At 41.0% G+C, this 25514-nt stretch overlaps 1 protein-coding gene across 1 annotated transcript in view; it reads left to right on the top strand.

Moving 5' to 3' along the window:
• The window catches only part of ARNT2 (aryl hydrocarbon receptor nuclear translocator 2), a 107442-nt gene that overhangs the window by 49886 nt on the left and 32042 nt on the right, over window positions 1–25514 (top strand). The window contains 5 exon segments of the mRNA XM_037394360.1: window positions 11379–11481; window positions 13472–13537; window positions 13999–14084; window positions 22801–22877; window positions 24926–25060. Coding sequence (XP_037250257.1) covers window positions 11379–11481; window positions 13472–13537; window positions 13999–14084; window positions 22801–22877; window positions 24926–25060 — 467 coding nt within the window.

Raw genomic sequence — 25514 nt, forward strand, 5'->3', positions numbered from 1 at the left:
CAGTAAAGCTTCCTGTCTGAGCATTCAAGTGAAACAAATAGGTTAATTTAAAAGCTACTTACGACCTTTGTGTATTGATTTATTACGCAGCTGTGAATGGTAAAAGAATAAATTACATATTTCAGTTGTTTTGGATAACTGTTCTGTCATGGGAGTCTCTGCTGATGGTGCTTTCGAGTAACTGTTTCTGGGGTTTTCCATCCTTTTTCTAGTTATAGAAAGTCTGCTCTGTCTTTTGAGGAGCTCTTTGTGTCTTGGATCACTGGCAGGCCTTAGTATAGTTTTCTCCAGCTCAGGCTTGCCTTCAAACACATCCGATAATTGTAACAGAAGTGCTACCCCAACTGACCAGCTCATTGAACCATGAACTTGGTGATATTTATTTGTTTAGTGACTGAGCCTGAAAGAACCTGCAGAGATCAGAATGTGACTGTCAGGACTTATACAAACCTATAGCAAGATAAAGCTGCTGCTGCTGAAGTTTAAATGGGCGATGCACGGATGAAAAAACAGGATCATCATCCTGCTTTACAGATAGGGAACTGGAAATGGAGATAGATGCTGTTGTATTTATGTCTAGGGAGAGCTTGCACATCTGTGTGGGTTTCTATAAGCTGTTTTATTTAGTATGCTGAATGTTTCCCATACATAAGATAACTATTGTGGAGAATTGAAAATACATTTAGTCCTTAAAATGTTTTTGTTTTTTTTTTTTTTTTAATAACTTAAGTTTCAACATGTGCTTTGAATTATTCGCTTGGGGTTTTAAGTCCCATTTTTCCAGGTCCATCAGCAGAGAGATCTGCATGTGATCTGTAACGCTATCCCTTCAGATAGTCCCTTAAAATTAACTCAATAGCAAGGTTCAAAAGCCCACATAGTTTCCTTTTTAATTTAATTAAAAAGATGCATATTTGCCCAACACTGTGGAGAATTACTTGATGCGGACTGGTTAGTCAAACTTGAAGGCAGGCACAGCAGAGACCTTTTGGCCTCATGAGCTTTTATAAGAACAAGTTGTATTAAGCAAACAGCTGTGTAATGTGAGGGGTTTCTTATTGAAAAACAAGAGGGGGTGAGAAAGCTTTTCAATTATCCCTTTGTGGGTCAGTGTCTCCAGTTGGTAAGTATGGGACAGACAGATATTTAAAAATAGCTTGGAAAATAGCTACATTTCAATTGCATTACTTTTATTTTTTTTTAACTTTGCTGTTGATTGGATCAACTCTTCATTCTATTGTAAGAATGTCATAACTTGACTCTAATGCTTATACAACGCCTTTTGCAATTAGATGATGTAAACCTTAACATATTTAGAGAGGTTCAAATAGTCCCCCAGAGAAGCTAGGCTAGCGAGGAGAGTGAGCTTTGATGGTTTATATTTATAATCATAGAATCACAGAATGGTTTGGGTTGGAAGGAACCTTAAAGACCATCTAGTTCCAACCCCCCCACCATGGGCAGGGACCCCTCCCACCAGCCCAGGGTGCTCCCAGCCCCATCCAGCCTGGCCTTGGGCACTGCCAGGGATGGGGCATCCACAGCTGCTCTGGGCAGCCTGGGCCAGCGCCTCGCCACCCCCACAGTGAAGAATTTCTTTGTAAGAGCTAACCTAAATCTGCCCTCTTTCAGTTTAAAGCCATTCCCTCCTGTCCTGCCACAACCTGCCCTTGTAAGAAGCCCCTCTCCAGCTCTCTTACAGGCCCCTTTAAGTACTGGAAGGTGATGTAAGCTCTCCCCAGAGCCTTCGCTTCTCCAGGCTGAAGAAGCCCAACTCTCTCAGCCTGTCTTCATGGGAAAGGTGCTCTGATCATCTTTGTGGCTCTCCTCTGGACTGATTCAAACAGGTCCATGTCTTTTTTTATGCTGGGGGTCTCCCGAGCTGGATACAGCACTCCAGGTGGGGTGTCATGAGAGCAGAGGTGGTGATAGTGGGGGAATCGCCTCCCTTGCCCTGCTGGTCATGCTTTTTTGATGCAGCCCAGGGTATGGTTGGCTTTCTGAGCTGCAGGTGCACATTGCTGGGTCATGTTGGGCTTCTTGTCAGCCAGAGCTCCCAAGTCCTCCTCCTCAGGGCTGCTCTCAGTCCATTCTCTACCCAGTCTGTATTTGTGCTTGGGATTGCCCTGACCCAGGCGTGGGACCTTGCATTTGGCCTTGCTGAACTTCATGGGGTTCACACGGGCCCACCTCTCAAGGCTGTCTAGGTCCCTCTGGATAATGTCCCCTCCCTCCAGTGTGTTGACTGCACTGCATGGCTTGGTGTCATCAGCGAACTTGCTGAGGGTGCACTCAGTCCCACTGTCCACGTCACTGACAAAGATGGTGAACAGCGCTGGACCCAATACCGGCCCCTGAGGAACCCCACTCGTCGCTGGTCTCCACTTGGACACCCACATTAGTGGAACATTAGTCATCTTTGTGGGATAGGTAGTTCAGGAGTGTTTTTCATGAGTGGAGAGGGGAAAATGAGCAATAGAGAGCATGTCCTGGTTCTAAGTAGCATCGTGAAAGTGGAGTATTTGATTCAAGTGAGATTTCTTTTCCTTATTTGGACTGATTTGTTTCAGGTTCTACGCTGATACATCAAGAGGTTATCACTGGATATAAAGAAAGATGAATCTGCAACCTAGCCTATAGTCTTCTTTTGGAAGCATAATCATGTTTATTTCTCTTTTAAGCTGATTATGCCCTGATAAGCATAGAGTTGTCATGAGATCTTTATGGACTTTCTGAGAATCACTGTGGATTATGTTATTGAGAATTTTTATCTACAGCTCTGCTCTGCTGAGAACTCATATTGCTTATTCAAGCGTGGACCCTGTTCTGGCTGCGCCTCCACTGCTGGTTGACCGCAGGCAAGAGAAGTCTTTCCTTTGGCTTTAGTGCCCTCATCTTTAAAATAAGAGTGAAGGTGTGGATCTCCTCTCGACATCGCTTTAGTAGCTGCGGATAAGTACATGACCGGAGCCAGTTATTTATTTTGTTTACCGATATATTTATCGGTGTATTAGCGATGCTTTGTCACGTAGTGTGTACGGTGGGGTAGGGATACAGTGCTGTTTCCTGCTGCATGATACAACAAACACACGAGCACAGTGAAGCCCCAGCCTGCGAGAGCTGTAGCAGTCTTGTAACATTTGGGTGGAAGGCACTGCCAACTTTGGAGCGAGAGCGATTGCATTTTATCCCTGCCATCCCGCAAGCTTCTTGGTTGATACGTATGCAGTATAATGACAGCTGGGAAGTCCTGTGTGGTCCCTGATTTTGTTCCAGGTTGTGTGAGGCTGACTGATTATACAGTTGTACTGTATTCTCAAGGGGTATTGGTATACCAGTGTCCCCGTGGCTTTGCTCTTCTGGAGAAGCTGGGCCAGGGCACAAAACCCTAGAAGGCAGAGGACAAAGGTGTAAGTGTTGGCTTGCTGTACAGCCTTGTGGGGCTCCTGTGGGGAGGTCCCAGCCTGTTCTGTACAGTCAGACCAGCTGGGAAGCAAGGGTTGGGTGTGCATGGGGAGACCTTGCTCCCACCCACAGTGCTACCTCCCTCAAAGTCCTACTGACCCATGCCTTGGAAGATTTGGTAGGATTGTGATTTTAATATCAGGAAATTTAGATTGCATTGACCATCTACAAACAATCAAACATGTTCTCCCCTGCCATGTCCTAAGCTTCCTGTAAGCCGGGGCTTGAAGCTGTGACTGTGGTCCATAAAGGCTATGATACCAGTAAGCGATGACCTGTGCTACCAGACACCTTCCAGGCAGAACCCAGGGGCTCCTGCACCCACAGAGGAGACGGTCTGAAGATCAGACCCTTTCCACATGTGAATTAAAACTTTCCACATGTGTATTAAAACTATATGTACACCCCTAACAATGCAGCAATGGTACTTATTTTGCATGAATCCAAAGTATGAAAGAGAAGGCGCCTGCTGCCTGCTATGAGCCCATCTGCTCTGCATCATTGCGAGCCCTGGCAGCAGTCCCACGTGGCGGTGCTGCGTCTGATGCAGAGGAAGGCAAATGTGCGAGGAGTGCCAGCGCCTGCACGCTGGGGTTGTTTGTGAATGAGCAGGGTTCTTTGGTGAATGAGTTAAGCATCACGAGTTAGCTAATCTGTTCTCTAAAAACAACCTCATCAGGCTTGTACTTTCTAGAGCTGTACATTCTTCGTGGCCTCTCAATGTGTTTTTAATGTTATCGAGAATTGGTGTCTTTTTTTGTTGTAGATTTAAAAGGCCATTAACTGCGCAGCAAATATGAACTAGCGGTGATAAAATAAACACCAGGTTAGCGGGCGTTGCCTGAGAGCGCTGCACTGTAACCTCTGGTGTGAGCAGGAGAGGCACGCTGTAAACTCAGTGCTGATTTTGGGTGCACAGTGTAACTGGTGCCAGTCATGTGTTTCTGCCCTTATTTTGTAATCTGAAGTTAGGATGGTCTCAAGTCCACTTATGTTTTGAGTGTCCAGGCTATTCTTAGTGCTCCCGTGTTTGCTTTCCCCTCAGTGAGAGGCCAGGGAGATGCATTTTTTGTGGGTACAGTTTTATTACGATTGTAGCCTTTGGTGCATTAACTCCACACAGTTCCTGCCTCTGTGTTGTGATGCTGAAGAGATGCTCTGTTTGTAGAGGATACATGGAGGACCAGCAGCACATCTCTGCACCGTGGTAGTTGTGCTCGGTCCCCCGAGCCCCATGGTAAATACCTTGTCATTTCGAGGGCAGGCACTTGGGCTTTCAGGACAGGGACTGTGTACTCTAACATGTGTATGTACATGGTAGATATGTCAGTGCTTTTATGACCGTTACCTTCATCTAAATAATAAACCCCAGAATGCTGAGAGAATAGCTGTGTGACCAGGATTTTTTTTTTTTTTTTTTATGTGTATAATGGTTTATTTGTATATTGCAAGCTGCCTCTGGTTTATGTAAATGTGAGTTCCTGGAAAGAGAGCCTTCAAATACTGTATGTGCATCACAGTTTTGATTCTTAATGTGTTCTTAGATCATCTGTAAGTTTTTTTGGTGGGATCCACGGGGTGAATGTGTATTTATTAAATGCAATAGAGCTTAAAGCAGTTGCAGAGCTGCATTAAACATGAGAGAAAATGGTAACCCTTACAATTGCAAGGGTATGAATTTTTAAAGGTTTTTATTTTTTTTAATTGTGGAATTAATGCAGAATAATTGCTTTGCTCTGCCATGAGATTATCAAGAGTAATTTCATATAAATTGATGAAATTCAGGCTATTTAATCTTCTTATTAAAGACATTTTGTTTATGTATTCATAATGCATCCATTGTTTCCAAGAGGAACTCTGTTAGCTGAGTACCTTAGTGGCTGTAAAGCTGAATGTTCAGCTGTAGTCAGTGTATATATGTAAACTGATAAAAGAAAAAATTTTAAAAAGATGTTTTGATTTGTTTTCTGGAAGTTGATTGTTTATCCCAAGCAGCTACCTGTGTCTTCTATCTGTACAAACTGTTGTGGAGTCAGTGTCCAACCACTAATGCTGTCTTCATGCGCATCTTTCATATGCCAGGATACAGTAACAGAGTTGGGTTTTTGATGCTACACTCATGAGTGATAGACTTCTCTGTGCTGCCCCCTTACAAATGATAAATATTTTGCTTGCAGTGTTGCGCTTCTGTGTGATGGATGAGTACCTAGTAGTTTTAGTTGAGAACACACATCTTTAAGCTGATCTCTACCGCTTATTTCTAAAGACTTAATGTACTAATAAAGACTAAGCATCGCCATAGAAGAAGTCCTTTGTTCTCTGACCCGTAAGTTTGAGGGTCAGCTTACATTTGGAGCTGTGTCCAGAAGCATCGGTATCTTGATCGTTACTTTGTTTTTATTTTTAATTATTTCCTCTTGTTTTCCTGCATCCCTCTCTTGCTCTTTCCATTTGTATAGTAAGATAAAGATGTGTTTAGTTTTCAGAAGAATTTCTGGGTGCTGTATTCCTGTGTTCTGTTTGTCTTCCGTGAGTAGCCTGGGGAGTACACTTAATGAGCACAAAGTCATCTTTTGTTATCTTGTCCAAACCAAACTTGGTTTATCCTCTATTTTATTTTGCCTGGAAAGAAATATGTAGACAATCCGGTGGCTGACAATGATTATGAAATACCTGACTAGTCCTTTGTAAGACAAGACTCTATCATCTACAGCACAAAGTTTGCTGGGTTGCTGAAGGTATTGAGAGCAAGGGACACTCCAATATATTAATGCAGACTCTTTCCTTATCAGGTCCAAGATTCTGTTCAAGATAGCAGTCCATCTACTGATAAGTTAGAGGGAAGTGGAAAATTCTGTCATGTACTTTGCCAACAGTATTTTTGTGTGCTTGAGGCAAAAACAGATTTCTTCTGATCTTTGTAAGCAGGTAGTAGTCTTTTGGTGCTCTAAAAGGTTATTTTTCATGCTGCAAACTGGATGTGAATACCATATTATTGTTTTTAGAGACAGCCATTTCAACTTACACTGAAATTTTTGCAGAATACCCTTATGTAACAACCCTCCTTTCTAACTAGAGACTGTAGGATTCTTAGGAACTTGAAATCCAGCAGAGAAAGCATTTGTAGTAAAATTAGGCGTTGAAGCTTATGAAGTTTTGAATCCACAAAAAAAGAAAAAAAAGAAAAACCAACAAAAAAAAAAAACCACACACCCCCCCCCCCCCCCCCCCAAAACCAAAAAAACCCTGAAAAAGTAACAATGAACAGACTGTGTTTGATTACCAGACTATAAACCTTAGCATGCAGTGCTTAAACGTGGAGGAATGAATTTTCTAACAGGCTGGTGCTATTGTGTAAAGATGGATTTGAGCCAAACTCCCAGATTTGAAACCCCATGAACTTCAGTAGGCCCAGGCCAGTCCTTGGCTTACGTTCATCTCAAACATTGCAAGCACAGAAAAGGTATTTGAACATTCACGGTAGGAACTGTAGATCCAGAACAGGAAGGTTTGTGCATAATCCATTCACTATTTGCACACACAAGGGGTGTATCTGTGCCAATGCGAACATTTGTCCCCTTGATCATTATAAGAAAGTTTTTAGAGCATCTTTGAAAAGATGCTGCAGCATAACACAAGGGGAATGTTTCTGGCTTGTATCCTCAGTACTGGAATCTGTTGCTAACTAATCTTTTTACTGGGAAGACCTTTATATGACTTCTGTAGTGTTACCCAAATAATGAGTCACTCGCACACTGTCCTCACCTCTGTGGTCCCAGGTTCCTGGGTCATGTGGTTGATTCCTGCTCAGAGGACTAGTTTATTGCAGGTTTAAGCAATACTGCCTTCTGGATGGGGACTGTAGTGGGTAGATTTCAACAAATTATCAATTATACCTGGACCAACCAGAGAGATTTGTGTGCTGGTTTTAATAAGCATTGTACTCATTTATTTGCTTTCTCTTTTGCAGCAGAGTAAATTCTGGTTTCCTCTGAGTTGTGCAGCTGCTGTAAATGGTAATAAGACAGCAGTGTCAGTCACAGTAGTGCTGTGATGGAGATACACATCCTACACTTGCTGTATCTGAAGGTTGTGTCTGGAGCTGGAGAGGGGAAAAGTTTAACGTGAAGGTGGACTACTTGCAATTACCAGTTTATGGGGAAGCTCATAAGGGATCCAGCTGGTGGTGGCACTGGGTTGTTAAAACTGTTCTTCTGAAGAAACTAGAAGAAATTTAAAAAATGTACATGTGCGCTATTCAGTTAACAGAATTTGTCAGAGCATCCTAGAATATTTCTTATTAATAAGAACATAATTGCCAACTTTAATATTGGATGTACTTTGTATGTGTTTCCTGTGGAGAAACCTAACTGAGCATTTACCACCGAGCTAGCAGTACCAGTGTAAAAGATGCAGGAACACATGGAGATGTGAATATTTTATGGTTCTGTGATGGAGCTCTCATCAGAGCATGCCACCGCCTTGAACTGAGCTGTCCATAGGACATGTTGTGATTTATGCCAGTTTGCTTGGACCGCAGCATGGGGCCTGCCAAGGTCCATCGCATGAGCAGCTGCAGTGAACTATAGTTGATACCAAAGCAGGTAAAAGATAATTTTGCAGTTCCATGCTGGCAGAAGCAGAGTGGTGTGGGTCCATTCCCTTCTCAGTCAGCTGTGGAGTGGCAGGGAGCCTAGGAGAAATGGCTGGGACTTTTGTCTTGAGACCAGGTGACATTTTATTGTCACCGTTGCAGATTGTCACAGCAATAAGAAGTCACGACAAACACTGGGGTACAACTCCAGCATGTCCTGACTTCACTGTTTCCTGTCTCTTTGCCTTCTTTGGAATTATCTGGTAAAAGCTAAGTGCTTGTAAGTCTAGGTCTAGAAATGAAGACGGTTTTTCGAGCAGTTAGGGTGGAAATAAAAGGTGGTAACACTGTATCCAGATGGCCATCATGAAATAGGAGAGCTCTGCAGAGAAAACCCTTAGTGGTGTCTGTGCAGTAACTGCAGGCAGACACAGGGTGCAAGAGAAAGCTCTCGGTGGTGTGTGCAGTACTGCAGCAGACACAGGGTGCAAGAATGTAGTATAATGCCGTTCCTTTCCCAAAGCTAGCTTCTACCTGTGCTGCGTGGCTGCACTGGTTGCGTGCAGATCTCACAGTGGGTTTCTTCCCAGTTTACTCTCCCAGATATGCTCTGCACACCTGGCAACACCGGTATTATTAACTTCAAAGCTCCAACAAGCCCTGGTATGCTGGGTCTTAGGAGATCCCTCTTACGCCAGGGAGTGCACAGATGAGCATGTTTGAGATAAATTGAAAGCTTTATCCTTAGTCTAGTCACCTATAATTCTTCCTTGTTTTAATATAATTTGATTGTAAGTGTTTAATAGTATGAGACACAAGCTGCTTGTTCTTTATCAAAATCTGCACTATATTGTTAGAGCTCTGCAAGGTTAATACACACATGACTGACTATTGAAACAAGCTGTTGAGAGCACTTTGTCATAATATCTGTGCACCACACGTTTCTCTGACTCATACCCCCGCATACCCCCTGCAGTGATTTTGTAAGTCAGGGCAAAATTTAGACTATTTATCTGGTACATATTTCTAAGACATTGCCAAACAAAAAGCTATATTTAAAAACTATGACTTTTGTTGTCGGGGGTTCCAGACATGCCAAAGGAACATGTCAGCAGTTTTAGGCTTACCAACCACATAGTTGTGAAGTATATTTATTTTTATAGATGCTCTTGAATGATAAAAAATGAGAATTTTCTATGAGCTGCTTGACTTACATTTACTGTCAACTGCTTTTGGATTGTTTGTGTCACTTCAAGAATTTAAATTGGGATGCAAAAAAATAAAAGTGCACAGAAAATGACTTTTCTTTTGATGATGTGTATGACAAAGTTATTGTGTCCAAAGAGAAAAATGCCTTTAATAGTTTGATTTGTCTTGATGCTCAATATGAACAGCCATTGGGTCCTGAACATATATTCTGTCTTTATTTGCTTCATCATGTGTTGCCTTCATTTGTGAGTCTGTTTGCCTCCTGTGTAATGATATTCTATTTCTCTAAATTGGTGGGGAAATAGACCGTGGCTTTACCTGTAGAAAATGAGACTGAGAGAGACCCTTGGATGCAGGGGAGGGAGGTGGATTTGAAGCTTAGATCCATCCTACATCATAGGGTCAGCATAAACTGAGCTGAGAAATACAGTGGTATGAGTGCTGGTAGCGCAGTGCTTTGAATTGAAGCATCTTTAGGAATTGGTCCCAGGCTTGCTAACAACTTAACCATCTGAGATATATCTATACCTTGGAGCTATACCAAATAGTATCTAACCTTCTGTTGACAAGGATGGCTTTCCTCCAGAAGTAATCTTGAGTATACCTTAAGAATAAAATGCTGCTGCCTACTTCCTTATCTAAAGTAATAATCTTTAAACTGTTTTGTAAGTTATTTTATTCCCATTCATGGATGGAGGTAAATATTTTTCAGTTAAAGTACTTCTGAAATTAACATTTGGCAGTAGGATTATTTCATGCTTCATTTTTGGACAGAAAGTTGTGAGTAAATCTGGTGAGGGAGGCCTTGAATGTATTCTGTGTTATTTCTTCAGTTTAGTATAGACAGAGTACGGTATCATATTTTGCTGTAGACTTGTCTAGTTATATCATAGTAAAGACTTGGCTTATATAGTTTCAGTTACTGAAAGACACTCACCTTTAAACATGTAGGTTTGCTCATGGTCTTGTGTCGTCAGCGCTGGTAGCTGTCATTTAATTGTCCGGCAGCTGTTCCACTGCATTTCTCTTGCCCACTGTCACATTTGTGGCTGTATCCAGCCCTGAAGCACTGTGGATCTGGGCCAGTTATTCATTTTTAGTCTGTGTTACTAAGGCACAAGATTTTATAGTCATCTGTTAGCAACTGAGCTGTAGATGCCAAAGTCCATTCTTAGTTCTTTGGTGTGAAACAGTAGGATTCTAGGTGATACCCTGTACCGCATCACCACTGATCTGAACCTCTCTGTGGTAGTCACTGCCTTGTGTTTTGTCTCAGGAGAATGGGAAGATTATTCTGTTACCACCTTGCTACCTTTGTTTTTTAATAAAGACCTCCCTCAGCTTACTGTTATAGTGTCAGCTCAGTGTTCTGTTGAGATGACTTGGTAGCTGTCATCCCTTTTCAATGCTTTGTCAGTGGGCTGAGATCCTGAGGTTTGTAGTCAGCTTATTGCTGATCAGCAGGGTCCAGCCACGGACCTTGCATAGACTCATGTTGCTTGTGGTGAGTCAGATCGTCTCCCTGATCCGGCTGAAAATTAACTTTAAAAATAGCCCGATACGTCAGGTTTTTATCCACTCTGAAAGTGCCTCACCACAAGTGCTGTTGTGATATAACCTGTATCTTATCATCAAGGAGAAAATCTTGATCTTTTGTGTTCCTCACCATCACTGCAGTTCTGAATATGTGAGGTGGTGGTATGGTGGAAGCGTCCTGGATAGGCATAAAGGCAGAGGGGAGGAGGGGCAGCTGTCAGGGGAATGATGCATGTTGCTTTATCCACAGTTCTGGTAAAGAGTGGAACGAGCAGATCGAGTCAAAAATGCTTGCTGTCATTCTCTGCCTCCAGACGTTTGACCCTGCCTTGGAAGTTGGTCTTGGGCCAACAGAGAAAAGAGCCATCACTGTTGTGACTCAGTCAGCTTCACTGAAGTCATTAGTTAAGCCAGCACATAACCTGTGTGAGACCATGGTCAAGATTTTTTGTTGGTGTTTTTCCCCCAACTGGGCTGATGACATTTAGCTAATGAACTTACTGTCGTCTCAGTTCGTAGTAAATGGAATTAAACTTATGTACTGAACATCAGTTGCTCTCCCTGGCTTTTCTAGGACGAATCCTGGACTTGAAGACTGGAACAGTAAAGAAAGAGGGTCAGCAGTCTTCAATGAGAATGTGCATGGGATCAAGGCGCTCTTTCATTTGCAGGATGAGGTATTATCCTTTACCTTGTATTCCTGTGATGGTTCCAGTCCTGTCTCAGATTAGACTTCAGATACCTTATTGCACTAATTTTACCTCGCTTAGGAAACAAAGCTGTAATGACACTCTCCCATTAAGCATTTCCAAAGATCTTGCTTTTGGAACTGGAGTAAAACTGAAACTTGTCTTCCTTTAATGACAAAATAACACCTCATCTGTGTGTTGCAGTTATTTTTATCAGTGTGGGGTGTAGGATGCTTTCCCCAGAGAACTTCATGACAACTTCACCCCTGGAATGTAAGCCATTGTCTCTTCTAGTCAAATTGTTCGAATCAATACTTTGGGAACAAAACTTTCACAAGTGTAACGAAAGACCAACTCTTGTGTATTTTTTCAGCAAACCAATAATACTAAAAGAATCTTGAAGACAAACAGGAATTCAGCTACAAACTTGCCAGCTATGTAGGAATTAACCTAAGCCTGGTATGAATTAACCAGATGTCAGCTGGTTGATGCTAGATAAATGAGTAATTGTTAGAGGGTTTTTATTTTGCAATTTTCCAACTTCTCCTGCATTGCTTGGGCTGCTTTAAAGAGATTTGCCAGCCCAGTTCTTCTGACTGGGGCTTGTGGGCACTTCTGTTGTTCGAGTGCTAATGGGATAAAATGCCTGTTGCTATTGCAATAAATTTCTGTCTGTGTGGTTAGGGAGGGAAAGTACACAATTGCATCTGCAGCCTATATCCAGTATATATGCTGAAAACAGACGATGCAAATTTGTTATGGAATGAAACATGCAAAGCAAAATATTTCACACATTAAAACAGATGCCTGTTCTTAGGTTATGTGGTGGATTTTCTTCCATTCATGTGAGGAGGCTGAATGTATGGCTCTTGGGTGCCTTTGTAAGGGGTTTATATACTTCATACTTGCAAGATCAGAATTCAGAGCTATAGCGTCTTTCCCCCCTTAACTGGGGGGAAAGAAACACAGGCTGGCAGAGCTGGGAACATTGCTTTCTCTTCCTCCAAGCTGCACACAGTGATCATGTGAGGACTTCTTTGTGCGAAGGGAACAAGGCCAAATGTCCTGTTTACAGTTGTGCCCCAGCTTTTAAAACAACAGTTCAGATTGCAGTTATTCCCTAGCACCCTGATTCTGTAAACTCCAGTGCACGAGAGTAATTTTATGCATGCCAGTAGCTCCATTGTTTTTGTAATTCTAAATCTTATTTTAATTGTTCATTCCTTCTCTTTGGCAGTGACTGGTAGAAAAAAAAAAAAACCAAACGACAAACTTGTGGGAAGAATGAGCATCAAATAATGTGAACTTTCCTTGTGATTACTTCTTTCATTGTTATTGTTCTTTTTTTCCATTAAAAATGAACTGGTTTTACCCTTCAAACTATTTACTCAGCTTCAAATGGATTGTTAAAATTATGCAGTTCAGCATAGTTAGAAATATCACAAAATATACATGGACAAGTGTTAAACAAAGTTACTTGACAGTGTAAATAGTCTGTGGTTGTAAACATTAGATTAGTATCTACTAACATAGTAGCTGGTGTATGGCAGTCAGAATGCTCTGTCCTGGGGAGCTACTGAAACACTGAGGTTGATTTGTGTGGATATCTGGGGGCTTGACTTACATTCTTCTCTAGTTTTCACCCTTGTTTTATAGTATTTTGAAGTGTATCTATTCTTTAGCCATTCTTGGAATATCTATTTCAAATAGTCTTTAGGTTGGGGGTGTGCAGGAGGGAATCCTTTTGTAGTCTTTTCTATTTTTCTTTATAAAGTAAAGACAATATTTGTACCACACTCAAAAAGCTCAGTCTGTGAAAGCTTCAAGTTCTAAGAAAACATGAATCTGTGACTTTCTATCAGAAATAAGTATCCATTATTGTCTACTTATATATGCTAATAAACATCTTAAAATGCATGTTCATCTTGAGTATTTAGATTTCTTTTTTGAGCCCTTTCAAATATTAATTTACTTCTAGGTGTGGAAATGCTCCTCTGGATCATTTACCTCTGAACAGAATAACCACCATGAGAAAAAGATACAGGTACTTTTACTTAATTTAGCACAACAGTTAGTTGCCATAAGCACTCTTACTTTCCACTGGGCTAAGCTCACTCAAGGAGTACTACTGGACAAACATCTGTGTTAGCACACAGTGTAAAACAGCGCTGAGTTTCAAGGGAGAGCTTGCCACTAAATTCAGCTGTGGTGGAGTCACTGGATCTTTTTGTAAACCTTGCACAAGTCTCTCAACGACTTTGTCTTAACCAGCTCCATGTCTGAAATAAGCTTCCAGTATCTTTCTCAGAGAAATATTATGGAAAACAGGTATGGCTTGAGTAGCGTTGTAATGGAGCTGACATCGTACAGAACTCTACGCTGATGGTGGGTTGTTTCTAACATAACTTGCAAATACCAGGAAATCATTAGTAGTTGTAGTTTAAAAGCATAAAGCTCTTCTGAAAGTCAGTCAACATAATACTTCTGTGTTTCCTTTCCATTTAGGAATGGCCTTGGCCCAGTAAAAGAAGGCGAAGCACAGTATGCTGTTGTCCATTGCACTGGCTATATCAAGGCCTGGCCACCAGCAGGTATGTATCTGTCTGATCTCGTTGAAGGTGGTGTGTACCACACTGTCTTCAAGACAATTGAAAACCTGGCTCAGGTTCCTTTGCTGGTACAAAACCAGGCTGAATTTTAGTGGGGTAACCAATTCCGTCTGGTCTTGAGAAGATTTGATATCAAGAAAGCAACTGCTGTTACTCACTCAGAGCCTCCCCATTTTTCCATGTGAAACCCTTCCCAGTTTCATTGGCACAGAGGAACTGTAGGAATTGTCAGTAATGCAGGATTCCAGCAACTGGGACCAAAAGTTTTCAGTCCGATGAATGAACATAAAAATGGCCTAATTTTAAGAAGGTAGATACAAAGCATTTAGAAACATAGGACAGTGCTTTTACATTTAGGTGCTGAATTGCAAGCACCTATGTATGAAGATGTGTAATTTCTGTTTAGGTGCATAGGTCTTCACAGTGGGTGGCGTTAGTGGAGAATGTTCAGTGTTTGTGATAAATTCTGTTTTGAGGGTGTTTTTCTGGGAAACAACTCTTGGCATGTTTCTTTGAACTACAGAGGAAAACATTTACCTACAGTAACTCAGTATTACATATGGGAATATTTACCTTTGAAAAATTGAAAGAGGAGACAGTGGAGCTCATCCAGACATCATCATGAACTGGGTTAGTTGACCTTGGCGCTTGCAGTAGTTGAAGAGGCTGTTTGCAATATGACAGCGCCTGCTGGCATGAATCAAACCATGAGTTGTCCTGCCCTTTTGTGGTCTTACACCGCAAGCATAAATCACATTTGTCCAGGGATTATGAATGCTAAGAGCTGGTTTGCACCAAGTCTGTGCAGTGGTGTGCAGATGTGAACTACTTCTTGATTTCCTGCTGAACTGCAGTTTCAGAAGAGGAGGAAAACCTCCCCTCTTGTTGCTAATAGGATTTAGTAGCTTTCAGTGTGCTGTAGGAGTCAAAATGTTTCAGTGTCATTTCTGTCTCAAAAGAGTGAGAGCACAGTGTGTAAATTGCTCTATGAAAATGAAAGGGTTTGGGTTATTTTTTCTTCCACAAAGAGATTAACTTTTCTATCAGTAATTCCAAATGTAGTCGAATTCAGCCTTGATGTACGGGATGTTTCTTCAGGAAGGTGCAGGTCAAACGGGGTTTCTTTCAGCTCCTTGCTTAGCTCGAATGAAAAGCTTGCTGCGTGTTGTGGGATGTTTAAAGAGATCGGACGCTTCAGGGGTGTATGTTGCTAATGCAGAGCTGCAAACACATGAACTCATATCGGTGCCAGGTTACAATGTCAGCAGTATACAACTTCCAGCTGCCATTTCTGTAGGGGAGCAGGCACGGCAGTGCAGGAGCATGGGATGAAAAAGGTTTTCTGGATCTTTGAGTACCCATTTGCCAGGTATCATATTGTGAGTTCCAGTTCACGTCAGCGAGGTGTTTTCCCCATCTCCAGCTCTTCCAAATCCCCACTGCTCTTCCATGCTTAACAAACTTTTTAATTTCCAATCCTCATTAGTTTATGGGAAGCTTATGCCAGTGTATTCTTGGTTTTATTTCACTGAAGATCGAACAGGAGTTTTCCTGCTTTGTGTCTCTGTCGCTCTGCAGTGTTCTGGTGCATTTCCAGAAGGGTGTCATATCCTGTCAGCCTTGACTTTGCACAGTTAAACCAGCCCTTTTCCTCTAATCTCCATTCTCACAATGCATTCTCTTCTTTATCCTTGTGTCTTTTCTCTGCACTTGTTTGTGTTTTCATTAACTTTTCAAAATGTGGGTGACTGGCACTATAAACTCTTGTTCCAGATGAGATTGTAGTGATGTATAATGAAAATGGTATTTCCTATCTTGGCTGGTAGCATCTGATATGGCATGCTTCTCTTTTGTATAGTGCATCCTGCTGACATCCTAAATTGCCTGATATATATACCAGGCTGCCTTTTTCTCAGTTGTCAACTCCAGATCTTCCAGTTCATAGCAAAAATAGCTTTGAATTGGTGTGATCTTTCAATTAGTAATATGAAGTTTCATCCCTTTTTTTTTTTTTGCTGTAGTTTATGACTGTTATTAGTCCCCAAGTGCATGCTTATGCATTTAGTAATGTTGAATTTCATCCCATTTCTGTTACTCCACTCCTCAAAACCATATGGCCCTCCCTTATGATATCCCAATGCTTCTCCACAAGGTTAATGCCTCCGAACTATAGCGTAATCCTAAGGGATATTTTCGATTTTGACAGCCTTATGTGGAATTTCAATAGTCTTTTCTGTTACCATCCAAATTGTTACTCATAATAGTCATGCCCGAGTGCCTTTTTCAGGCCAGATAGTACTGAATTGGGGCCCCTTCTATGAGTGTTTATTTGCCCTCCCAGTTTTCCCCACTTTGTGTTGGTGATTGTTGTGTATCCATTGACTTGTGGAGTTGAATGGGAATATCCGTGGGCTGAATTAGTCCCCATTACATTTGGGTAAGTCAATGGCGACATCGCTGCATTTTTTTCCTCATTTCCAGTGGTATATTCAACCATAATCTGCAAAGCAAATGGAATAACTGCAGCAGTAATTGAATTTGCTAAGGCTTTTCTACCCTGTAATAAAATTACTTTTGTTCAAATCAGAGAGGAGCAAGCCCCTGACCTTTGCATCATCTCTGGGTTCTTGGGAATAAATGGGTTTGTGCTAAATCACAGCTGTTTAAAAATTTAGCTATTGAAAAGATCATTTGCATTTATATTTCAGTTGCCAAGTGGACACTCTAATATAAACTCCATATCCTTTTCTTTTAGAGCATGCACTGTGGCATGTGCATTATAGAACTTATATGCAACATACAAAACATACTTTCATAAATGAAATAACAATTAATTAGCAAATGCACTTAATCTGTACCTAATGTAATTTGTTTAACAGGTGGTATTTTTTCTTTTGGGGTTGTATTGCATTGTCTGTGGCCAATGTGTTCATTTTTTTAGTCCCACACTGATTATAACACAATCAGTATTGATACAGAAGTACCATGGCAAGCACTGCTCTTTGATCATTATTAGTGTGATAGCCTATTGGGTTTGACAACGCTGCTGCTGTGAGTCATCTATGCTAAATCTCTTCAGTAATTTAAGGACTTTAAACAGGTGAAAACAAACTACAGACAGCTGGTATCAGCATGGTGGCATATTTTAAGGACTGGATTGTGGTTTTTTCAGAGATCTAAAGTAGAAGGCAAATTCTGTTATGGCTCAGGTCTGTGGTTAGCATGAAAACACTGTTGCACATCTAGCTTGCCTTTTTTTTTTTGCCCCTTTTTCACTGAGAAATGGGAGAGGAAACACAGGAAGCATCATGCCTCATCCTCCGTTCAGGCTGTTTGTTAATGGTCTGTTCATTTTCCTCCATTATGCCGGCAAGAGAAGGGTAAAACTAAGCTCAAGTCCAAAGCTCGGCACATGATACCCACACACTTACATCCCTATAAATTACATGTTGGCCTCAAATAATTGGGGTAAACTTTTGTAGAAGTCAAAGGAGTCAGATATTCCAGATCGACATTCCAACCAGCTACGTTGCATGTTAGATTAAATAATGACAGTGTAGTGTTGGATTATTTTGAATGAGGTAAAAAGACCCCTTGTTTGAAACTGGCTGAGCACCAATTCCAGCTTTTGTCCCACTGTTCCCGGCGAAGCAGCACAGCTGGAAGAATTTGTGATCCTTAGCCTAGGCAATTCTTCACGTTCCATAACCAGTCACAAAACTAAGAAATGCTGACCTTCTCCTGCTCATTCAATTTTCAACTTCAGCAAGATTTGCTTTTCTTCTGATTTTTTTCTCATCTGAACATCTCATTCCTGAAAGGAAATGAGTCTTATGTGGTCTATACGATATTTTCCTAATAGGTTGTTTGTTTTTTTCATACCATAACAATTGATGGAAAATATTTGGTGGAGAGAGAAGATACAGTCTGTCAGGATGTTGGTTGTTTCCTGTAAATCAAAGCCAGAACCTGCAGAAAAACACATAGTGATGAAAAGGCTTAGATAGATACATACTTCAGAAACTTAAAAAAGGTCCCAGAATAACGTTAAATTCAAATAATGGGGAAATCTTTTTTTTTCTCCTTAGTTAAAAAAGAAACATTTTAGTCTTCTAAGTCAGACTTACGGTAATGTCTTAACCACAGCATGCCAAAGCTGTTAGGTTATTCTAAAGTTTTGGCCAGAATCTGGACTTTGTGCAAAGTGCTCCCTCTTCCAATACAAAACAACATAGTTGCTTGAATATTCTTTGCAGTGCTGTCATTTTTAAGGCTTTTCAAACAACAACAAAAAAATTAGGTTTTGTTGGGATTTTTCATGAGATTTTTCCTTGTTATGCTGTAAACATCCACAGCCTTTTTTCGTGAAAGCCTTTTTCCATTGTTGAGTATGGGAGATAAAGTCACACAGTTTCGTGCACAGGCATGTAACTGTCAGAAATGGTTCTCACAGATACAAGCACTAACAGGGGATTGCTAGCGGCCACTGGACACTGACATTGCATCCTTCTACAGACTCATAAATCATTTATTTTTGAGTGTAGTGAAGTAAAACCACAAATCCACTAACACTGTTCTATGTCTCACAGAAAAAATGGGGCAGGAGGGTAGAGAAAGAAGGCAGAAAATGAAGCTGTTCTGTTGTTAGAGCCAACTGGAAGCTCACTGGGAAAACAAAGAAGTTCCTTCTGTCCACACAAACACATGCCATTGCTCTGTGGGAAACTGTTTGCTGGCATAAAGGACATTTGGAAATTAAATATAACCTCTAATGGCACAGCATTCTATTTGTGATGCTCAGTTGTAGGCTTAGCTTTGCAAATTGTTGGTATTAACTTGAACAAGTGTAGCACTGTGTTTATTATTCAAGAGGAGCATATATTTGGGATTGAGAAATAAAGCCTATATCAGGGTTGCACGTAAAGAATGTGATCAACTAATGTATGTTTATTTTGTTGATGCCCCCTAAAGATCAGTTCATGGCTGCTTTCCTTAAGGCTTTCACAACATTTTTTGGAGATACTGATGGTACTTGGTGATGTTAAGGAGCAATGTTACATTATGTTAGGAACGGGACAAAGCAGTATTAAGTGCAGCACACATATCTTTATTTAGCTGTCTGTATTGGAGTATGTTCAGTAGCAAGAATGCTAAAGCAAAAGTAAATCTCTTCTACAAATGCATCCTCCCCTATAAGTACACCCACAGTTGAATCTTTGTAAGTATCAGCAAAGGAATAAAGAAACTAATTTCCCTCTGTGGAATGCTGTCCGTAATAGTACCTACCCTGAAAGATGAGCAGTCAATCATTCTGGCATATTTTCACTCTAGGCACTTTTAGGGAAGGGTTTGCAATTCACTGGGTTGTGTATTGATTAATTCCAGCCAGATTGTTTTTTATTCATAGGGTGTCTTGTGGGATAGCCCAACTAATACATTTTCCAGTGTGTTATACAGACCAAATATAATCCACCTTGGGGGAAAAAAAAAAAAAAAGTGAAAATTAGAACAGCCTCCCTTGCCAACAGAGTGACATCAGAAATGATGTTGCTTAGCTAGGTTTAATTTTGGAGATTGTTTATGTTGCCTTGAGTTTATTTGGGCAGTATAAAGATGGACCAAGTTCCTAAAAAGGAAAGCGTTGTTGAAAGCTGCAGAAAAAAAGATTATGCAAAGTGGAAGCCATCCAGCTGAGTGTCTTTGCTGTCCTTTGCAATACACTGTGCTGCTAAGGAAATGATTGAAAAAGCTTTTGAAGTCAAGGGAAAATATTTTGAAATTGTCCTCAAATGGAAAACTCCATTTAAAAGGGATCTTTTGGTTAACGCTATCCAACTAGAATGCCTATATTTCCTTAAAACAGCACATGGGCCCCTGTGTTTAAGTGGTCTAATTCTCTGAAGTACCAGGCATCTACCAAGAAAATCCTCTGAAGGTGACAGGGCCTGGAATCACCCACCGTCTTCGGAGTCAGACCATCTATACTGAATGTCTGAATGGAACCATGATAGCTTCAGGCACCAACTTTTAAAATGTTTGTTCTGTCAGCTGATGATTGAACTTGCAGGTTTGCTGCTGTGTGGAGCTGAGGACTGAGGAGCAAGAGACTCCCCATCCATCCCCTGCTGCCATCTTCCAGCCAAAGTGTGTTAGGTCAACTCTTCGGTTCAGTGCTTTCTTTCCTCGCTTGGTTGTTTTAGTACACTGCTGTGTTTGTTTCATAGCAGAGTCAATGACTTCATGGTCCTTCCTAAACTGCTGCGTCATTTAATTTATCCTGTTCTCGGTTCACACCTCCAGTCTCGACTTTGTTGGGTGAAACTGCTGGCTGCCTTTTCTCATTGTGTAGCTGCACACAGTTCTCAGCTGGTTTCTACCTATTGAAAATTAAAGTTGCTGATGTGGAGGAGTCTAAGTTTAGTTTTGGAAGCTTGACCATCCCTGTGCTCCACAGGTATGTGAGTAGATAGTAGCCACGTGTCTGCCAAAATTTTGTCTTTAAGTGGACACAATTTTGAGTAGGTAAGTTTGCTGCTGCTTTTTCAAGGTAGTTTACTGTCTTTTTCTCCAGAGGCTGCCAAATTCAGTTCCTTTGCCTGTTGCAGCTGTCCTTAGCTAATTACTAAGTCTTGTATTGAAGAAATAACTGTGTGTAAGCACAGCAAAGAAGGAAGACAAAATACTTCTGTAATATGAGTCTCTTAACTATAGTTTCATGTCAATGGTTGATGCTCCCTGTGGGATGCTGGTGTCTCAGAGCATGGGACTTATTTGTGTTCAGCATCTTGTTTGTGGTTTCCCTAGTGTGTAACAGAGGAGAGATTGGAATAGTGGTGTGTGAAATACCAAAACAAGGTTTTGTAATTTTAATGGCTTGAAGGACCTGATAAACTGCAGGCAGCGCAGGACACTCCTGCAGGAGAGTAAATGCAGACTGTCTTCATTTCAAGGATGTTCTAAATCAGGTGAAGGTTCTTAAGTGAAAGTTTGGGACCCTAGTAACCCACAGAGGGACCCTTATCAGAAGCACAAAATAACGTTTAATTACAAAATAACATGTATTGATTCCACCCAATGTTGTTGGGTTTTGGGGTTTTTTTTTAGCTTATGTGTTTAATGATTAATTTCTTAAAATGTAGTCCTACAGTCACATATTGTCACCTTGATCTTCTCATACAGCTTCTAAGAAAACATTTCTTAGAAGTTTGGCATTTGGTGAGGGATAACACATGGGTTTAGAAGCTAATGAGTTATTTAGGGCCAAATTTGTATCTCTGGATGGGAAGACCATAGGGTAGAAGGCAAGGAGGGGTTTGCCCAGATCTTGTAATGTGCGACACTGAAATTCATACTGTACCTCAAGTTCCCACTTGTGAGAAGGGGCACTAATGCTCCTCCTTTGTAAAGCTCTTGTGATCCCCTGGTAAAATCCTATTATGTGTTGGGGGCTGTAGATGAAGTTATGCCTGCAAAATTGTGAATTCCATGGCAAATAAAATTTGAATATATTATAGGAAAAAAAAATGGGGGTTTTTTTCCATACTTTATATATTTTATTCTATTATATTGCTCAATGAGAACTGAAAAATACCTGTAGAATGCTATTTAGAAACTGATTGTCAGATAAGATTTATCTATTTTGATACAAAGTAATTTCCTTCAGAGACTACTTCAGTTCATTCAGCAGCATTTATAGTCATTTTTCAGAAACTTAAGAATTTAAGAATTTGCATCATTTAAGTTGTACGCTGTCATCCCCTGCACAGTCCAAAGATTGACGTACATCGGGAATTACAGATTTTAAGAATAAAGTGGCTGTTTTTTCATAATTGGTAACTGCTGCACAATTAATTTCATTAGTTCTTTAAAGTGCCTCTTGAATGATTCAGTGCCTGTTGCGACTGAATTCCTTGAAAAGCCTTGTGAAAGAGTTTACAAATCACTTAAGTCAGCAGTGTCACTCTTGGAAGATGTTTTTTCAAGTGCTTCATAGGAAATTGATATCTGAAAACTGGAGTTGGGAAATAGCCTTAATTAAAGGCTTAGCCAACTAGCAAGTAGGCAGTGCTTATCTGAATGTTCCTATTTGTGAAACACTGAGATGGAAAACAGTACCTGTATGTTTTGAAATTATTCCTGTGTTTATAGTTACTCCTGTTACACAGCTGAAACAAGCAATGTTAGCAAGGAATCAGCATTTTTTCAATTGTTCAACATAACGACCCAGATTTAGTCCATTATAGAAAAAAGTAAAACCGGCTGTTAAATATGAGCACAAAGTTAATGAAAAATCTAGGCTGTGCCTCGTTTTTAAAGCTCATTATATTATTCACAAAGAAAACTGAACATGGCGTGCATTCACCACTATGTTAAGACACCACATGGTTCCAGTAACATGCTGTGGAGCAGTGCTCATGGCAGTGTTACTGTCCATCTCGGTGTATAATGGAATTTTTGTATCTGCTTTGTCTTCAGCAGCCAAAATTGCTGACGTGGGTACTGTATATGCAGGAGAGATATGTAGGGTCGAGCACAACTGAGAAAGTTCATCTGATCTGATCCCAGAGATAATGCCTGGATCCTAGAGAAGAGAATAAGGATGTTTTGTATGATTTAGAATAGTATAGAACCAGGCCAGCAGCACCTCTGCTCGTCCCAGTTTCCTAATTATAACAGTATTTGTTACTGTTTACTCTAGGAATGACTATACCAGAAGAAGACGCTGATGTGGGACAAGGTAGTAAATACTGCCTCGTGGCAATAGGAAGGCTTCAGGTAATGCCAGTCTCTCCTTATATAAACTACTTCTGAAAGCATGATCACTGTTGTGGTTTAGTTATAAAAGATTTGCACAAAGTTCTGGTACTAGACTATAACTTCTAATACGCTTCCAAAATATAAAGCACTTTGATGTCTGTGTGCAGCCAGTGACTTGTTTAGAACATGTCACCAGAGCAAAATGGAAATGTGATTTTGGTGCATATGTGTACTTAATCCAATAACAGCAGCAAAGATGCTCCTGGAAGATGAACACGGACAGACCTGCCATGCTGTAGGATGTGTAGGGCTGGGATATTGTAGATACTGGGAAACATGGGAGTACTTCAGTGCTGCAGATGGTAGGTAAAGTGGCTCCCAACGCCAGTGATATGCTTCCTGCTACTCTTTCATTCGCTCTCTCTCTCTGACTAATCAAGTACTTGAAAAATTATGATTGCAGGAGTCATTCTGAAAACGGTAAAGGTAAGGTAGTCAAGAGGCACTTCACAAATAATAGCTTTATTCTCTGCGTATATTGTATTGTGCATTCAGATGTGATATCAGCCAAGGGAACTGTGGAAATAAAACTTTACTTCCTTTTTGTCCAGCCGATTGCAACCGACTTGTTACGTTTTCTTCTTTGTCCATTGCTGACGAGAGTTCTGAGTGGCAGCTAGAGCAGTTGCGGTGAATCTCCTTCACCGCAGCAGGGAAGCCAGTTCTTATCTTTCTGGTCTGGGAATTCTGCCCTGGGTGAACGTGTGTGAGCCTCTTGCATGATCTCCTGTTGGCCTGCACTCGTTGCCATCTGCTAGGATGGCATCGCTCCTTCTGACAAGGTGGAATGACCCTTTCATTAGAGCACAGGTGCCAAACCCATCTTACCTGAGTTGAACAGCCTGCGTGTTACTGCAAGTGTTGGCAGTTCTGCAGAGTGTTTCTCTATTGCTATGGCAGAGCTACAAGAGTATTGCATGATGTTTTTGAAGTTAATCTGGCTTTTATAATTAAGGGTAATATATTCCACTGATGGAGAGAAGGAAGTTACGTGGATTCGTGTGTTACAGCTGCCAAAGAAAGATGATTTCCAAGGAAATTGCATTAGTAACATGTGGCGTGTAAAAACATCTGTTATGTTAGAAGACCAGCAGGATATGTGAGGGAGGGCAAGAGGAGGCTCTGTGGATGGGTTTAATCACAAAGGAGTCAAGGTGTACAAATTAAACTCTGTTCTATAACAGCAGATGAAATCTTGCATACAGTGAACGGGCTAATCTTCTTCAAAACAGCAAAACCAGGAGATTTTGCTCCTTTTGCATTGGGACCTTGTTAACAGAGATAGCTCTGGGAGTTGTAAGAAAAACAGTGGCTTCACTTGTGGCCTCAGTAGGAATGAATGGATGTGAAGTGGCCTGATACACAGGTTTCAGACAGAGCTGGAAATGTGTCATTCTCTCTAATGAGATTTGAGGAGCTTTTATAAGACACTGTGCTTTCATTATGAGCAGCCACTTGCCGGCCTCGTATCACCTATCTCAACCTCAGGAGAACTTTGTTCAGCTTGTCTGGGTGTTTCAGCTGAGGTTCACCTCGCTGGAAAGTTGAGTGTTTAGTCTGTTGTGTATGTCTACAGATAATGAGTTGGCCTCTTCTAGAGATTGACCTTGTTATCCTAAAATGGGTGGACTGAATTGTCCTCTGCAAGTGTCTCATTCTTGGTTGACAAAGGTAGGAACCAAGATGCCTAACTTTAATGTGGTGCCACAAAGTGAGATTAATCCAGCTGTACTTATATCCTAACTATATCCCTGCTTCTTGGCAACTTCCAGTGTGTTTGTTTTCCTGCTGTGCTGTCAAGCCTAGGTAGGTGCCATGGGGTGAGATGATTGCCCTATGAACCAGACTAAAGGCAGTTCTGTGTCATTTATGTGCTGCTCTTTTATTTATCTCTTTCTTCAGTAGTTAGAAGTCTGCCAGCAGATTTTGTTCTTCAGCTATGTAATCAAATTTGACTTAATGTGACTGTTCAGCGGACTAAATACTGTGGATTTTATTGGTCCCAGGTAACCAGCTCTCCTGTGTGCATGGACATGAACGGCATGTCAGTCCCCACTGAGTTCTTGTCTAGGCATAATTCTGATGGAGTCATCACCTTCGTCGACCCAAGGTGCATCAGTGTCATTGGCTACCAGCCCCAGGTCAGTGAGTCACTGGAAACACAGAGACTGGTTAGAGCTAATGAGGAAAATTCTATTTGTGCATTAAAAAAAAAACAAACAAACAGCAAAACCATGACATATTTGTAGCTGAAAATTCATATGGCATGCGCTAAATGCTGTTCATTTTTCTTTGCTGTCCATGCTTCTGTAAAATTTACGGTTTTCTCCTTTGTTATGTGGGGGATCTTTTTATACCTTTTAGATCTAATTAGAATTCTATCAGCAGGATGCTTTAAACCCCTTGCACAGCTTTCCAGTGAAGACATTTCTGTGGTAGAAAGTTAACAGTGCTTGGAGTTTTAGTCCCGTAGATCTTTACTTCTGCCAATCTATTGAACAGTAAGCAAACATTGCTTCTGGCATCTCTTTTTCCTTTAGGCTTGCATCTGCTCCTGTGAATAGGAGGCTAGTCACAGAACTGAGTAGAATAGTG

Source organism: Falco rusticolus, chromosome 7 (genome assembly GCF_015220075.1).
Source record: "Falco rusticolus isolate bFalRus1 chromosome 7, bFalRus1.pri, whole genome shotgun sequence".
Classification (NCBI taxonomy): Eukaryota; Metazoa; Chordata; class Aves; order Falconiformes; family Falconidae; genus Falco; species Falco rusticolus.